Source organism: Heterocephalus glaber, unplaced genomic scaffold (genome assembly GCF_053883595.1).
Source record: "Heterocephalus glaber isolate CG9 unplaced genomic scaffold, H.glaber_assembly_v1.0 deba00000768, whole genome shotgun sequence".
Lineage (NCBI taxonomy): Eukaryota > Metazoa > Chordata > Mammalia > Rodentia > Bathyergidae > Heterocephalus > Heterocephalus glaber.
Window position 1 is genome coordinate 6787954 of NW_028258162.1, and position 17446 is coordinate 6805399.

The window sequence follows — 17446 nt, forward strand, 5'->3', positions numbered from 1 at the left end:
GCATAAATACAGCCACATGAACAGCCACAGTGTGTGCCGAATGTGGCCAGAGAGAACAATAAAATACCAGGCAACATCAGGAACAACACAGGAAAATGACGAGTGATTTCTAATCTGTAGGTGGGGATCCAGAAATTTTTGCAGGAAATGCTACTGTGAAATGAATATGTCTGTCCAAGTCAGGGCGATTCCAGACTGAGGGAGTGGCAGTCTGTATCAGAGGGGAATGATGGGGTGCACACAGGGGTCTCGGGGCAGTGGTCAGTTCCCACCCCTCTCTGTGCTCAATGACTCATTGAGGACATTGTTCTGGTTTTTTTAAATTTATCATTAAGCTTATTGGTACATTTTAGGTATACAGTACAGTCACATTCATCATTGGGATCTTGTACCTTCACTTGATGAATCTTGGTTCTTATTTTTTCCCCATTCTCCCTTCATCCACTCCATCCCTCCCTATTTACAGAGACTTTGTTTCTGTTTTTTCCTTTTCTCATATTCTTTCTTTTTGCTTCTTTCCTTTCCCCTACCCTTCCCAAATGGATGCACATTGAGGCCATACTCTTAAGTGAAATAAATAGGACACACATCTGTAAATACCGAATAGTTTCTCTGGTGTGAAAAACTAAAAGTGTAAATAAGGTTCAAATGATATAATTGATAATGTGAAATAGGAAGAAAAGGTCATTGAGGAAATTGTTTTAAAAGTATACCTGACTGTTGCTGGGGATTTAGCTCAGAGATTTCACCGCCTGCTGCGCAAGTGCAAAGACCTGAGTTCGATCCCCGGTACCAAAAAAAAAATATATATATATATATATACACACACACACACACACACACACACACCTGACTGAGCTGGATGTGGTGGTGCACACCTATATCCCAGTATTGTGGGAGGCTGAGGCAGGAGTAAGAAAAATTTGTTCTAGCTTGGATAATGTAATGATTTAGCAAGCCCCTGAAAAAAAATCACATGAATAAGACAAGCTTTTTATTCATCCCATTCGACAGTTGTTCTATATGTGCTTTGGGACAATTTTCAGTTTGTCCAGGTACCAACTAGGGTACAGGTGATACTCCAGGATCATCACAGGATAGTTCTAGAATGAAGCCACCTCCCCCATGAGGAAGAAGCGATACAGAAAATGCATAAGGGAATACCCAGGCTTGCTTCATACAGGAGTCATTGCTTATAATACTACTGTTAGAGAAAATGCGACCTATAATTCATGAAGCAGAGAGACACTGTCACAAACAGGCAAGCAAAAGTAGTTTATTTTAATTACATTATAAGTTTTCACTGGCCAGAACCCAAAGCGAAGTGCTTCCCCATAGACAGGGTTGCCAAAATCTAGAACACTTAGGTACATTTGAATTTCAAATAAAAGATGAGTCACTTCTCTATGAAAGTCCATGAAGTACAGTTTCACTTTGTTTTTTAAAGGACTCATTTTTTCTGAATTTGCTGAATCTGGAAACGGAGCCTCATTACTTTTTAAGACTGAAAAAATATTTCGACACAAAGTAATGAAAATAGGGAATAATTTCTATTTTGCGGTGTGAGAATGATGAGCAGTGCCTTTCCTCTGAATAGTGAACCTCTATCAAAGCTAAATATTGAAAAAGCTGACTCAGGGCAACACGGAAAAGCCTGGCTGTACGAATTGTGCGTTCAATTCCTGCTGGAAACACAGGGAAGGTTGGAATCCAGTGGGTTTTTTTCTTCTACCTGTTTGAAGAGACCCTAAACAATCATTATGTTTACTCTTCCAAGTGTGCATTTGTGATGCTGAAACAGCAGCAACTAAAAATGCAGAGCCCTGGGCCTCCTCCAAACCTCCCGAGCCAGAATCTTCCCATGAACGAGATCCCTTGTGATTTTCACACAGCATCAAGTTTAAGGAATGCAGGTTTAGCTCTTTGGTTCCAAAGACATGTTGTAAGAAAGGATAGGATTCATATATTCCTGTGTGGCTCCAGGTAAGGTTTTATTAGGGGGGGAAAAAAGGGGGGGGTCTGTAGCTTTAAAATTTCAAAGACAATCTGAAAACAATCAGTAATCAAGTTCCTATCATTTTCCAGATGAGGAAACTGAGTAACAAAGACTCATGACTCTGCCAGAGTCTTATGGGGGAAGGGTCACCCCATCACGTCCTAGTCCCTCATTGAGGAAAACAACACACAATAATGGAAATTTCAGATCACCTACTTGACAAAGGCCCTCCCTGAACCATAGCTGACTTTTACCTTGGCCTTTAATTTCAAAATTAGTACTGTTTTCTTTTGCACTCCTGCCTGTAACTTCCTTTCAAAAGCTCATCCACCCCAACAAAAGGCACTATCTGTTTGCATTCTGCAGTGGAAGAGAAGTTTCCAGCTGCAGCCTGTGTACCCTGTGACTGAGGGGACCCTACAGGTTTGTTTGTGGATATTGTGGCTAATTATCTTGCCACGGACCATTGAGACAAATCTAGATGACTGTTCAATTAATAGCACTAAAGGAGTAATTAGGGAGAATTCCTGCTGCACTGCCCACCCCAGTGCCGACATAGCTCTGTGAACATTTTCTTCTGAAGGTGATTAATCACATAAATAATTCTCAGAAATGAAATTAAAGATCACCCACGCATTACACCCAATAATGTTTGAGGGCATTACATCCTGAAGCTCTGTAATGAATTAACACTACGGTCTGCTTTGAATTCTGCAATTTTTAGCCACATCCTGCTCTGTTAGCAAGTGACCCTGTGGCCTCCATCAGTTTCTGTACCAATTTGAATTAGGCATTCAAAAAGAACACAGATTTGAACTTGTCTTAAGCCTCAAGAAAGAAGTTCAGTATATTCCCTTCCCTAAAAGGGCAGATCATATAAATTAGCAAGGTTGTGGCAAGGCTAGAATGATGTTTCCAAGTCCTCAGTCCATCCCTTTCCTGGTCTACTGAGTGGCACATTATAGCACCCTGCTTAAGGACTTTTCTATGAGAACTACATACTTGCTCTGTAAAAGGCTCAGTTACTTATTATTTTCATTTATACAGCTCTCTGATCAGCTGCAGAGAGACATAGAAAAGCAATTTCAGTTCGAGCTAATTTATATAATTTCCCCTTAAATTTAAGAATTATAAAAATTAATAGAGTGAGGAAGGAGGAGCAATGACTAGAACTGCAGCGTAGAGGGTTTGTTTCTATTTTTAGTTATGGTCTTTTCCCTCAGTTTAAAGTCAATTGTCTCAGGCAAGGAAGAATTATGACCCTAAGGGTTTAGAGGACACGTTTGAGCCTTTCTACAGAAGAAGAAATGGAGCCCCAGAAGAATTGAACAATTTCTTCACAATCACATGATTGTTTTGTGATATGTGATGACATTGCCTGCTTCTTTGTGAAAATAGTCTATAAAGAAAACAGAATTTTGTTGAAGCTGTTATAATGTGTTGGGCACTTTCAGAGATAAGATGGGGTCATCAAAGAATTGTAAACAAATGTAAAATAAGGCCAAACTTTTAAAACTCCAGTTGCATGGCATTTGTTACATCTCATTACAGGCTGAGTATGTCTTATTGAAAATACTTGGGATCAGAAGTGTCTCATAATTTTTTATTGTTTATGGATTTTAGAAGTATCTCATAGGTAGGACTGAAGTCAAATGCAAAATTCGTTTGTTTCATATGTACCTTATTCTACATGTACCCTGGCAGGGATTTTTCAAGTATTTTAAATAATTTTATTCATGAAACAAAGTTACATGGCATGGAATTTTCTATTTGTGGCACCAGATTGATGCTCAAACAGTTTCAGGTTTTGAAGTATTTCAGATTTCAAATTTTCAGATTCAGGGTATTCAACCTATGTAAGTTTTAAGATACAGTAGTAGTATGGACATTGCCCTTTCTTTTAATTTAGTAAAATATTGTAGAAGTAAATGTCAGCTTTCAGTTTTGCCTGAATAAAAAAGCACTCTTGAGTGATTTTTGTGGTGGCATTATACCCACTGTATTCTGTTCGCCTTTGGTCACGGAAGCATATGTGTGGTGTACAGAGGTAGTTTAGCCATAAATCATGGAGGAGAGGTCCGGGTGTTTTAAATTTTGTTGAGTTATTTATGTTTTGTTGGATTTTTTTTCTAAAATGAGTGACAAAAAAAGAGAAATTCTCTTTAAGGGTATGTAAATCCTTCTGAAAATAAGTTGTGTTGAGGAAGCCTCACTGCCCAACATTTGAATGTAATTTCATGGACCTGTGTAAGTTCACGGAGTACATGCTAAACATTACCAACAGTTCTGCAGTCTTTTTACCTAAGATGAAACTATTAGCTTAGTGATCCTGACCTACCAACAAAATACCAAACATGATAATAATGTTATATTTTGAGACTGAAATAAAAATAAAACCATGTTCACAAATACTGGGGTAAGCATAAAGCCTTGATTTTTAAGAAGTAATTTCTACAGTAGGCAGAGTTAACTTTGGAAGTGGATGGATTTTATTTTAGTCTTGCCATTTTTAGCATCACGGGTTTGTGCAAAATGTAGATTATTAAATTACAGCTATCAAACGACATCCTGTATGTGGGTCACCTATAGAAAGCAAAAACAAAAACAAAAAATTAAAGGCTCAGTAAAATGTAAATTTCACAAGCACATTCACAGTCGCTTGTCATCCGCACTCGTTTCTTTTTTTTTTTTTTGGTACCGGGTATCGAACTCAGGTTCTTGCGGAGTCGTCCCAGCACCGCCTTGAAGTTGCCTTGCTTGGAAATGAGTGTGGTTTGTGGGGTGATATTTGCTAGCTCCAGCGACCGATCTTTGGTCCTGGGAAAGGGAGAAGCTTGAAGCAAAGGCTTAGTGATGCTGCTGGCCTGAAACAATCATGGCTGTGGAAGAGACCAGCTGTGAAGTCGCAGAAAACAGAGCGTGGGTGTGAACAGTGACTGCAGCCCGTGACCCTTTCTCCTCCAAACTGGGGCAACCGCGAGCTACTTACAGCACCCGTCTCCCCAGAGGTGCTTATGTGTGTCTGTTGACTGGCGTCAGTCATAAATGACACATTGTTTTCCTATGCCACCCTCTCCTTAGTTTTAAGTTCTTCTTTTATACAGTAAGGATTGGTCAGCATTACTTCCCTCATGAGGCTTAATTAGCTACTAAATGTAATGCATTCTGACTACACAGTGATACAGAAGCAGCAGCGCTTAATGTCAGTAGGCAGAACGCAGTTACCTTGATTGGTATTTTTCCACAGTGTGCAGCAAATATCCATTCCAACTTGATGTGAAAAACTTCCTCCATGCCCATTAATCACGGACATCAGCACGTCATTGGCAATTCTAGCAAGATACCAAATGCCAGTCTGTGTACACTGATACTTAACCTTTTTTGGATTAAAATGCTTTAGAGAGAAATAAACTTCCTTCACTATTTATTGCCTTATTTACCCCAAGCTTTCGAGCACTTTGATAAATGGAATCGCTTCTAGTCACTGTGGTGGTGAAATGTATTTTTAGTGTCTTCTGCTGCTGTAACTTAATAATTCATTTCAGCACATCTGTTTGTAAATCCTGGGAGGTTTGTTTGGTAGATCAAGTGCCAGGGAGATTTGTTCTCTTTTTGTCAATACAAATAAGCAGTATTTTAAGACTCATGTCTACTATGCAATATAACCTCACAGGCTCAGGATGGTCCACATCTTCTGGTGGTGGACTCTGTTTTCAAAGTATGATGTCTTTATTTTGAAGCACAAAACATCATAAATGTGTACACTTAGTTTAATAAATTCTCTTAAGATATGAAGTGATAGTTTGCTTAGGTTATTTGCTAGGAGGCCTAGGACCTAACTGGAAGCACATTTCTAGGAGCTGCAGAATTGAGCCGCCTTACCATTCTGAATGAATTAATAGACAAAGTAAAATGATAGAAGAATTGATGTCTAGAGACAAGAAAGTCTCAGTGACTGTATATTAAAAGCTCTGTTTTTTAATTATAGTATTTTTGACTACTTGTATTTGAGCGCTTTCCGGGCATAAATGTGCAGAAGGCATTAAACCTTTCTCTCACGTCTCTGGGGGCAGATGTGGTGAAAGGACTCTCCCCTGCCACTGTGATGTAGATAGTCCCACAGTGACGATAAAGCACACGGCTTCGAGGGCTTAAAGATGGGGACATTGTTAAGTCCAACTGTGATGGTAGAAAGAGATCGTTTAATGTGTTACTAAATTTAGTTCAGAAGTTAACCCAGAATAGTTAACAACTATATTTTTCTGATAATTTTTCTGATCTCACCCTGATGCTCATTATTTTTGCATTTTCGCTTTTAGAGACGCCCAAGCAGATGGCCCGCGATGAAGTTTCGAAGAGGTTCTGGACACCCTGCCTATGCTGAAGTTGAACCAGTTGGAGAAAAGGAAGGTTTTATTGTATCAGAGCAGTGCTAAAATTTCTAGGACAGATAGCACCAGTACTGGCTTACAGGTGTTAAGACTAAAATTTTGCGTATATCTTTAAGACACACACACACACACACACACACACACACACACACACACACAAAACGGTGCCCCAAGCTGCTGTAGCCTGAAGAAGACAAGATTTCTGGACAAGCCCAGCCCGAGAAGGAAGGGTAAAAGAAAAACTAAAACTTATGCAGGATGCCATTTACACGGAACATAGAATTCCCTAGAGGAATGGTGTCGTAGTTCACTTAGAACATCTCCTGTGGACTCACCAGAAGTGTGACAGCATTGCAGTGCTTTTTGGCTTAGGTGCAGGGTTGAAAAGGGATCGAGAAAAATAAAATAATAATAATAAAGCTTTAGTTCACAAGGGATCTACAACTTTGGTTCAAATGTTCTTATCTGATGTCTCAAAGATATCTGTGTTCCCAAGCCGGAACCTTTTTCCTCAAAAGAGCAGGGATGAATGTTTCCTGTGTACTGAGAACCGTAGCTCATGCAGAGGCAAAACCAAACACAATATGAGAGATTTTTCTGTCTTTTCCAAACAGACATGTGGCAAAAGGATTTTGTTATTTCTGCTCTAGATCCATCTATCCCGACAAGTTCATTACTTTATGGGATGAATCTTTCATCTGTACATGCAGTTCAAATATGCCTTCCTCTCCCTTGGCAGTGAGTGAGTGCCGTTTCTGTGAGCTGGGACATTTCCTGACTTTTAGCTGAGGATTGGGAAGGAAGGGTTAGTAAATGAGGCTTTCCATCCCCTGCCTCAGGATAAAAACTCTGTGGGTCTAAGAAGCACTGCTTCCATCTCCCACCTGGGAAGTCCCGTGAAGCCACAGTTGCTCTTGGCTGATGGAAAGAAAAGGAAATGATACGAATTCCTTGATCGTTGTTATGAGACAAAATGGTAAGGGATTTTAAACACGGGGTTTTTCAACGTTTTGCCATTTCAATACGAAAAGCCCATTTCATTGTCAGTTCCGGTCTAAGAAGCCATTCAAGTCAATATATCCCTGGTGATAAAAGAATGAAAGAACCCTGCTGAGTCATACAGTAATTTTCTTTAAAGTACATAGTAGTTACATAAATCTCTATATATATAAATATATTTTTGTTTATAACTAACACAAGGCAGGCTCTTGTGACTCTAAGAGTGCATTTTGTCATCAAGACAAAACAAATGCAAGATGCATCGCTGTATTACTTCCACAGAGTTGTAAAATAATCCTTAATATTAGAATATTTTTATGTCACGTGGCAAAATGGTTCAGTTCATTGCAGTGCCCATCATTTTCCTGCCTATTGGATCCACTCCTTCCTTCACATCAACCCCTTCCCTCCCTGCCGAAATGAAGTAGATGAGAAAAGCTCCTCAGATGGAGCAGCCATTTGCCATGTAATCACAGGCCAGCTTTGGAAAATATCCCATGACCGAAGAAAGGAAAGGCATTGTTTGAGGAGGAAAGTGGTTCCCATGTAGGCACTGTGTGTACAATTTCATCCACACCCTGACCTGGGGACCTCTCTGTTCTGTGTCCTGTTGGTTCTTGTACGGTACAGCGTTCCACATTTGCAGATTCAGGTCTCAAAACACAGCCATGTCTCCAAAGTAGCACTTCCCTAACGGCTTGCCGTCTGCCTACAATGTCTGCATCAGACGGCATTAATCCACTAACAGAGTGCTACACTCAGTCATCACAGGCTATTTTCTGTCAGTGGATATTTTGCTTTACGTTGTTACGTATCTGATGAGACTGGTAACTTTCCTAAACTGCTTAGTTAATAATGGCAAAAGGAACATTGAAAAGCAAAGTGATTTGAGGATGTGATGACCACCTCTCTGCTGTGGCTACATTCAGTTTATGTGAAGTATCCCAACTTACTCTTTGGAATAATAACCAAACGACTTGCCAACATGACTGGTGCAACTGGTATTCTCAGCATATGTAAGGACATATAGACGACTTCCTTTTAGGATAAAATGATGCTTCTTTCATGGGCTTTTGTGGTAGATGAGGCTTCCAACAGCAGTTGAATGGCAGTCATACAAATATCTTGCCTCTATATCTGCCTACTTACATATTTCAAATATTAATGTTGTCTTTACACCCTTCAGAGCTTATTGTTCATGTTAAATTCAAAAGAACTGATAATTCTGTTCAGTGCACAAAATTCTGCATTGTTTAGAGAACCAAAGCACCAATTAACAGGGAAAAACTAGAAGTAAAAAGGCTCATAGTGTTTGGGGAAACTTCCTAGGAGAACTAAAAGTTCAGGGCAGTGAGAAGTGTTTGCTGTATATGAGTCCTCAGGTAGCAAGGGAAATGTCAGCTTAGTCCCTTTCTCTCCTGAGACTGTCATTCTGTTTTTCATGCTATTTGTCATTCTGGTTTGTTCTTGGTGCTCATTTGCTACAAAGAAAGGATAAACACAGTTACAGGAAATTTTATAATGGATACCACAGTTTTGAAAAAAAAAATATATATATATATGTATATGAGAGAATGTGTGTACACATTACTCAATATTCTATGAACATAGAGAAAGAATAATAACAATTTAAAATAAGAAAAACAAAGAGACACATAACAAACTTCGGGAGAAATCAGGTCAACGGTACTATAGAAGAATTTAGTTCTTTCATTCTAATTTGTAAAAATAATAGTGATTAAAATTATTCAAAAATCAAGAAAAATATCAGAAGCCAACTAGATGGCATTTATCATAATGTTGGTTTGTTATGAAGGCTTTGGACCTTGGGAATATACTAACAAATAGAAAAATAAATAGTAAATTATTATCATCATTATTATTTTGGTTGGAGATACCTAGGATGGTTGTTCGTCTCTCACATGTATTATCTACAGCTGTGTTCCCAGTATTATACTCACTAGCCACATAGAGCTAGTAATATTGAAATTAATTTAAATTAAATACACTTGACAATTCAGTTTCTCGGTCATACCAGCCACATTTTCAGTAACCAACAGTCTCATGTGGCCGATGTCTAACATGTTGGTGGAACAACATAAGACTCTTCTGTCACTGCAGAACATTCTTTTGGAATGTACTGTAGAGATGTTTCTTTGAATTCTTTGTCCTTGAGGGAAAAGTAAGAGGAGGAAAGAGAGAAAATTTGGTAGCTCTTGTACATGCCCAAGCATTTGTTTATCTTAGAGAGGCCCTATAGTGTAATAAAAAGAATATGAGCTCACACGGTTTTTTGTCTCCACTATGTTAGCCTGGAAAAATCACTTCAACCTCCATGAGTCTCAATTTGCAATTTTGGAAAATAAAAATATTTTTGTCCTGTTTTCCTTGCAAGATTACTATGCAGACTGATTAAATGTATAGATGTACAGTGTTTTGAGACCTTATGTCAGTGTAATCCATATATAAGCTTGTTGCTTGGTCCAGTGTAGTGCACATTTGCAATCAAAGGAAAAATAGTCAATAAATCAAACAAGCAGAGAAAATTCAATACATTTCTTCGGAAAGTGTCAAAAACGAATTCATTCAAACAGACACACAGGAGAATTGCTTTAATTCCTTTTTGCCCATCTAAACAGTTCCTCTAATATTACACCAGAAATATAATATACCTAGTGTCTATTGCCTATAAAACAAAAAGTTTTGCTAATATTCCTGCCTTGGTTTAAGACATTTTAGTTCTATGATAAGAAATTAATATCTAAGACTACCTGCAAAAATAGATCCTGTGGTTATGTTTTCTTCTTCCTGTGAAAGATTCTTTTGCTTTGTATTTCTTCAAGAATTTTCCTCTGGAAAAACATCACAATGTGCTCCACTAATTTCCAAAAGATTTCTCTTGCTTTTACCTTCCTGTCGTCACCCTCAGTTTTATCATCAGCATCTATGTGCCACAATCCCGAGAAGTCATTTCACCCAACCTGTTCATTCTACAGATAAGGAAAGCAAGGCTTGAAGAGATATAGTAATTCCCCAGCCTTTTTTATTTCAGCTCTTATTGCCTACATCATTTCACTAGCAATTAAGACCGACCAAGACAATCCATCTCGGAACTAACTGTTTGCTCTGTGATTGTCACAGGGAACTGTCGTGTTGCTATCTTAAGAATGCTGCTAATCCTGTAACCACCAGCAAATTTAAGTTCTCGCTCTCGCAAGACCTTTTCACTTGGTGTTCCATGTCCCCTCTCTCACTTCCCCATCTGTGGCCATCCAAGTTTGCACCACTCTTTATCTTTGCCATTTAAAATGTGCCTTTGTTTCATTTCTTCCTAAATGTGCTTAAAAACTAATATGCTTGTGCAATCACAATTTTGATTAGTTCTTTAACCAATGGGACATTTTTGCCCTAAGAAGTTCTTGAGAGCAGTTATTGGGAGGTCAGTGGTATTATGTATTATACACTCCATTACCTTGTGTTTATAAAGCACTTTACATTTTACAGAGCACTTTGATTCATCCTCTTATCTATTCACTCAAGGACTCACGTCATTTAACTATTTATTGAGCACCTGCTAGAACCAAATTACTGTGCTGTATCTTGTATTCAGTGACAATTACAAACAGAGTTCAAATATGTAAATTGCTCATTACAACACAATGAAATCATCAAACACAAATTTGCAAGTAGAAAGGATCTGTATTACTCTAAATTTCCTACTTTATTTAGAAAACTCCAAAGTAGTTTCCTGAAGAATGTTTGGGATATATAATACACCACAGCGCATGTGTGCTATTCGCTGTATTTCAAATGATCTGCTGATTTGAAGTTTTTGAAAAAGTTACTGGAAGGTATCCCTGATACCGAAGACTTTCCAGTTCAGCTGCATTCTTTCTAAGCAGGTGCAGTAGTTGAAGTTTGACATTCCTGCACCAGCATTTCTTCTGTGGCTTTTGAATTATGAGCCTCATTGCTTTGAGGCCCCTCAGAAGCATGGTGTATCAAAGAAGCATTTGCACTTTAGGTGTGTGTGGTTGTTACATCATTTATCAGAACTTCTCAGGTTTTCTCAAACTCAGCACCATTGACATTTTAGACCTGATAATTCTTTGTTTGGAGTGGAGGAAGTGGCTATCTTGTAGAGTATTTGGTAGCTTTTATGGCTTTCATTGGCTGGATCATAGCACATTCAACCTCTCCTGTTATGACAGCCGAAGATGTTTTCAGACACTGCCAGTGTCCCCTCGAATCGAAAGGATAGGAGAGGTTGACGAAACCCACCCCTTGTTAAAACCACTATACCAAAAAGAGCCAAAAGACTTTTAACATTCTGTTGTCATTTAATCTTCGTTACAGGTAGGTTTTTTTATAATACAACTTGGACTCCTAAACTCTTGGGACTATTAGAAGAGACTGCAAAAGCCACACACAACCACAGCCCCAAATCATCCTTATATATTTGTCAATTTCTCCAGCCTCCAAATTTACTGAGGGGAGAGTGGAAGATTGATTATCTCTAGAAATTTAGGATTTGGCTTCTGCGTAGCTAGGGATGTGGCCCTTTGGTAATTAGGCTTTGCTACTGCAATCTCCATGGCAGTGGCTTCCACATTCAGTGCAGGGACTGGATACTGAAGTCACACAGCTTTGGCATCTCACAGATTTGCTTTGGGGAGTTACTTTTGTCATCACACACATTACACAAATTTTGTTCCTTAGTCTTTGCCTCAGTGTGCACAGAAGTTAAAGCTGGCTACGTCTAATTTTAAGTCTACCTGGATGCTGTATTTCTATTTTTAATTCCAGAAAGTTTTATTTCCATCATCAGAATATTCTCCTTTATTATCCAGTCAGCTATGGGCCTAAAGCAGTAGTGGTAATATTGATTTATTTCACTGTTTTTCTAGGTAGGGGAGAACCTTGACTATCCCCAGTAATTGAAAATGGTAATGCAGAGTTGGAATACCTAAATCTCCCAAAACAAAGCTCATACTCATTTGGTGTGCCTTAGGTCAGTCTTCCAGTAGGGGTGGCGATTTCCTATGGACAACTCTGAACCCAGTCAGTTTGTACTTGTGTCTGTTTTTGCACTGATCGAAAAACTTGGCAAAGTTCATCAAAGACAGCTCTTTAAAAATGCCCCCAATTAACAGCAAACTCCCAACTGGAATATCAGGCCTCCATTTATTCCTTTGCTAAGACCAACTCGGACTTTAAATACATTCATAATTATTTACTATAAATTTACTAATATGGACACGAAATTGAAAACATTAATTACAAAGTCTATGACTATGAAATATTAAAAAGTACATACAGGGAAAGTTCTTGTAAGGCAGTCATGGAAGTCAGAAAATTTCAACTTCAAGACCCTCGGATGTGTGTATAATTTTCTGCTCTACCACTATTACATCAATCTACTTAGTATTGTTTCTTAAGGTTTTAAGTAAGCTGATCCTCTAGATTCAACTTTAGAATGGATCTGCCTAATTATAGCTTGGCATAACTTTTGTACCATCCAGTGTTCATGACTCTTAAAATAGTTGCCCATCACTCTTAAAATGGATGCCCATTGCTCTTAAAATGGTTGTTGCAAAGAGGCAAAATGGTAACTACTGAAGTAAAAGCACATAATTTCTTGAATTGATTTTCCTTTGTAAGCTGATAGAACATATTATCATTGGCTTCTTGATAACACATTTTTATGAATGACCAAAAACTTATTAATTTATATTAATTTCTAGTTCATTCTCCACAATGAAAAATTTTATGTTTCTAGCCAGGATAAAAGGCTGGAAAATATTAAATGCAAACCACAAGCTGATACAGATCTTTATCTAATTTATAATTTTACTAACGTTTAAGAATTACTCATTTTTTCTCCTGATAGAATAAAGTTTAAAAAGTAACTTGCCAGATACTGATATTATATTCATTTTTATTCTAGTTGAAAAGTATCAATGACTTCCATCTGTCCCTCTGAGATTTGAGTTTTTAGCAGCAGTCTCCTCTTTTCCTTGGCATTGAAAATACATATATTCTGGGCCAAGGATTTAGCTCAGAGGCAACATGGCTGCCTCAAAAGCAGAAGGTCCTGAGTTCGATCCCTATATATATATATATATATATATATATATATATATATATGACTTTATTGAAGTATCATAACTGATCATGCAGCTGTAAACCTTCTTACCTATCAAATAAATGCACAGCATGAACTAATTTTAGAAATTTGCTATATTGACAGTGGTGTAAACAGCAGTGGATGAACAAAGATGATTTGTTGAAAAGATAAAGTGCTAACTACTATCAGGCAGAGTTTTCAACCTTTTCAGAATATTCAGTAAGGATCAGCTCAATTTTAGGACATTTGAACATGCAGACACTAGAGCACAAATTCTTCAAGCGATGCTAAAAGACACATAGCACAGGATGTGTCCACTTAGTCTGAAACACAGGCACCATGCCTCTTCTATGGCAGCAGACCTGATGCCACTGAGGTCCCTAGAGTAAGGACTTCATTATTATTTCCAAAAAGGACTTATTATTTCCAAAAAGAAACTTTTCATTTCTTGCCCTCTAATTTAAAAAAGACATTATCATATTTTTTGGTTGAGCCAACCAGCCACACAAAGGCAACAAAATGAAATGAGATTAATTTTCCCAAGGGAGAGATGAGAAAGGGCACTTTCCTCTTTGGAGCCCAGAGCTGTATCTCTGTGAAGTTTGATGATCTCAGGATCGAGCCATGGTGCTGTTGTCTAGACATTGTGGTGATGTCTACACACCATTTCAAAGTGCTTTGAACAAAAACATGCTCAGATTGTCATATTTATAGCAGGGGAGAAAATCAAGTGTCTTCCATGCTCCTCTGAAAATAACATTAAGAGAAATCAGAGCTTCTCCTTGCAAGGAAATGTTAAAATCATTTTAGAGAAATCAATTAAATGTCTTTTGACGCGGACATCTTGTGTGTACTTGTAATTGGGTCTTTCTCGGCCCTGGACTAGCAGTGGCAGAGTCTTTTCATTGGTTGGTCAAAACAAATATCTCATTTGCCTGATCTGTGGCATTTGGACAGCGCCTGGAAGTACATTATTTCCAAGGGAGAAAAGAGAGTCTTTTTCGCCTGCCAGCTGGGATCATGGGAACCTCAAATGCCAGGAATTTACTACTATTTCTGGTAATTCTGCTCGTAGTCATTTGAAATGTTGAAAGTTGAAAAGGGAAGATGTTGAGCACTCAGGAGGGGCTGGAGAAGGGGGTGCTGTCCATGTTTTCTGCCAGTTGCACCAGGGCATTTGGAAGTGCGTATAATTGTACTCTTTGTCAGAATGACAAAGCTCACTGTGGTGCTGCTCAAAGAGAACACTGAGGAAAATCTGACCCTAAAAACCCGGTCAACCCAAAACAAAAAGAAAGATTGTGTGGTGGAGCACAGCACATTGCCAGTCCATGTCGCACTAGTTTTGAAAGCTCTGGCCATCCAACCAAGGACGTGTCTATCTTTCAGGTGAAGGTTCATTTTCCAAATGTTTTTCCAAATCTTCCTTAATGCAGGGCTTGGAAAACTGAGCATTACGAATTTCTTCCAGTCCTCTGGGCCTCATTCCTAGTCTCTCTGCTGGGTCAGTGAGACATTCCAAGGCTGCCTTCTGTCATCTCAAGTAACACACACATACTTCACGGTGACCTTACAGCGGATGAACCTGAGCCTGCAACTGTAAAAATGATTGTATCTGAATGCACATTGATGGTGTGGGAGAGCAAAACCAGTGTGCCCTCCATTGGAATCTTTTGTTCAAATTCAGTAATTCAGATGTTACATACTTCTGTAGGCTTCCTGATGATTTTCACTGAAAGTTTGCCGATCTAAGTTTGAATGTATTTCCTTGCAGTCCATTAATTGGTCATTTATCTTTTGACTGGAAATCATGATGATTGTAATCATTCATTAATGTTTTCTTCACACAGCTTCATAAACTAAGGTTTTCTGCAGTGATTCAGGTTCTGCATTCATTGTATGGGAAATCTTTTTTTTCCCCTAATAATTATTTGATGAGAAATTCAGTGTATTGACTGTCACCCAGACACAATACATGTCTTAAAGTCTGGATGCAGGTGGAGACCAAGTGTTACCTGTGTTCTTGCTGTTGATTGCTATTTTCAAAATTAAATCATGTTTTTTCACTGTCAGTTGGAGTCAACATATCTGAGATATTTGAAGGGGGAGAAGGGAGCTATTTGTGTAATAGTGCTGTCATATTTGGCTACATATTAAACATAATAAATGAGCATTTTGTTTTAATTTCTTAAATACTTTTACCCTTGTCTTTCAACACGTTTTTGTTTCCTTTCCCTCGTTAGTCTCTAAACACATTTTTACCACTGTGGAAGAAACCTAGTGTGCAAAGCCCAGAGCCACCAGACTGTTGACACACTGGAAAATGTTTTTGTTTCTAAACCTGCTGTGGCATAGGGACCAAAGCCAACTAGAGTGAACTGTAGAAAACAAAGGATGTAAGCTGTCCTAGCATGCAACTGGGTGGAGACGATTCCCTGCCTTCACCCTCAGTGCCTGGGTGTTGAATTCTGCATCAGACAGGTGGGATTTTAGCTGCCACATTAAGTCCTAGAGCTTAAAGAAGTCTAGTGGCTTCAGTTCTGGTCTTGCCTCTGTTGTTAGTTCTGCTTTATAAACTTTTATTTTCCAAATGAGTCCATCAAGCTTCTCTATTATTTCACCCCCTTTTTCTCAACCTGGAAATGATTGTACCTATTTCTCAGGGGCTGTTGGATGTGTGCCTCAGGTAACTTAGGTGGAATGTGTGAAGTGAGATGTTGCCATTCCAGGTATCCCTTCTCTGTTTTCTCTTCCACCATTGCAGGACTATGCTCTTAACAGCACCAAGTACACACAGACCTGAACCCAGGTCCAGGAAGCACACGTGGTGCCCAAAGCTGTCTGGGTCCCAGGCAGTGGCATTTCCTGAGCAACTGCTCTGTGCAATTCGATGATGATTTTTTTAAAAATCTTAACCTCTGTATGGATCTTTTGGACTGTATTCCTTAAACTTTGATATCACGGAGTAAATTCAGAACTTCAATGTTAAGTGGTGTGAATTGTCTTTATGATGCCAAAATAGGAAAGGTTATTAATGTAAATCATGCATCTTTCCCCAATAACAGAAAAACATTAAGCTAATGCTTTACAGGATCATTTAGCGTATTCCATTTCTTTAAATAACGCAGGGGAAATGAACCTGAATGAGAGATGTTAAAGAATAAAGATGTTGATAACAATCATACAACTTTGAAATTAGCTGTGATTATAAATCTGAATACAGGTCTCCTCACTGGTCCCCTGTCCCAAAACAGTTTTCAGAATTAAAGTCTTCTGGCATACATACATACATACATACATACATAACATTCACTTGGTTTATTGTATTAAATGTTTATTAAAGGACTATTCTGTGCTAGGCAGTATGCTTGGTTGCTACAAAAAGAAAAAGAAAAAGAGAGAGAGTGAGTCACTCTGTGCATTCAGTTAACCTACAGAGCAGTGGAAAAGACTAACATTAAAATATCTATGGTAAATCAAGCAATCTAGGTCCCCAGGAAAGAAATACTTAGTTCAGTGAAATTCTGTACAGAAAGACAAGGACCTCATGAAGCGAGTGGTATTTGGACTTGCCCTTGACAGAGGAGGAGGTCTTCGCCAGGCACAGGCATCCCGGGGAGAGGGGGGTATGAGCAGAGGACTGAGCAGCAGCACAAGGAAACCAGGGCTGGAGAGAGGCTGAAGCCAGAGTTAGGCTCTTGCTGGTGTCTATGACCTTCCAGTTTACCTTCAGAGCAGTAAGTGCATGCAAAAGCTTTGAAGTAGAACCAGGGTACAACCCAAGCTCTCAGAGAAAGACCTCCCGGTAGGCAGAGATATGGATGAATTACATGGGGGAAATGTGGGTGGCCCTTCTGGAGGGGACTGCTCAAATCTGGCCTCTGCTTCTTCATGGTGCTTGGGATTGAACCCAGGCCCTTTGCACTGAACTAC

At 38.8% G+C, this 17446-nt stretch overlaps 1 protein-coding gene and 1 long non-coding RNA gene across 3 annotated transcripts in view; one reads left to right on the plus strand and one right to left on the minus strand.

Annotated features, from left to right (window-relative positions):
* Window positions 1–15684, plus strand: part of Plxdc2 (plexin domain containing 2) — a 429295-nt gene extending 413611 nt beyond the window's left edge. The window contains exon 14 of the mRNA XM_004859945.3: window positions 6316–15684. Within this exon, the coding sequence (XP_004860002.2) occupies window positions 6316–6432 (117 nt within the window). The 3' untranslated portion in view covers window positions 6433–15684. The remainder of the gene's footprint in view (window positions 1–6315) is intronic.
* LOC110344873 (uncharacterized) overlaps window positions 1–17446 on the minus strand; it is a 157275-nt gene that overhangs the window by 25055 nt on the left and 114774 nt on the right. The window lies entirely within an intron of this gene.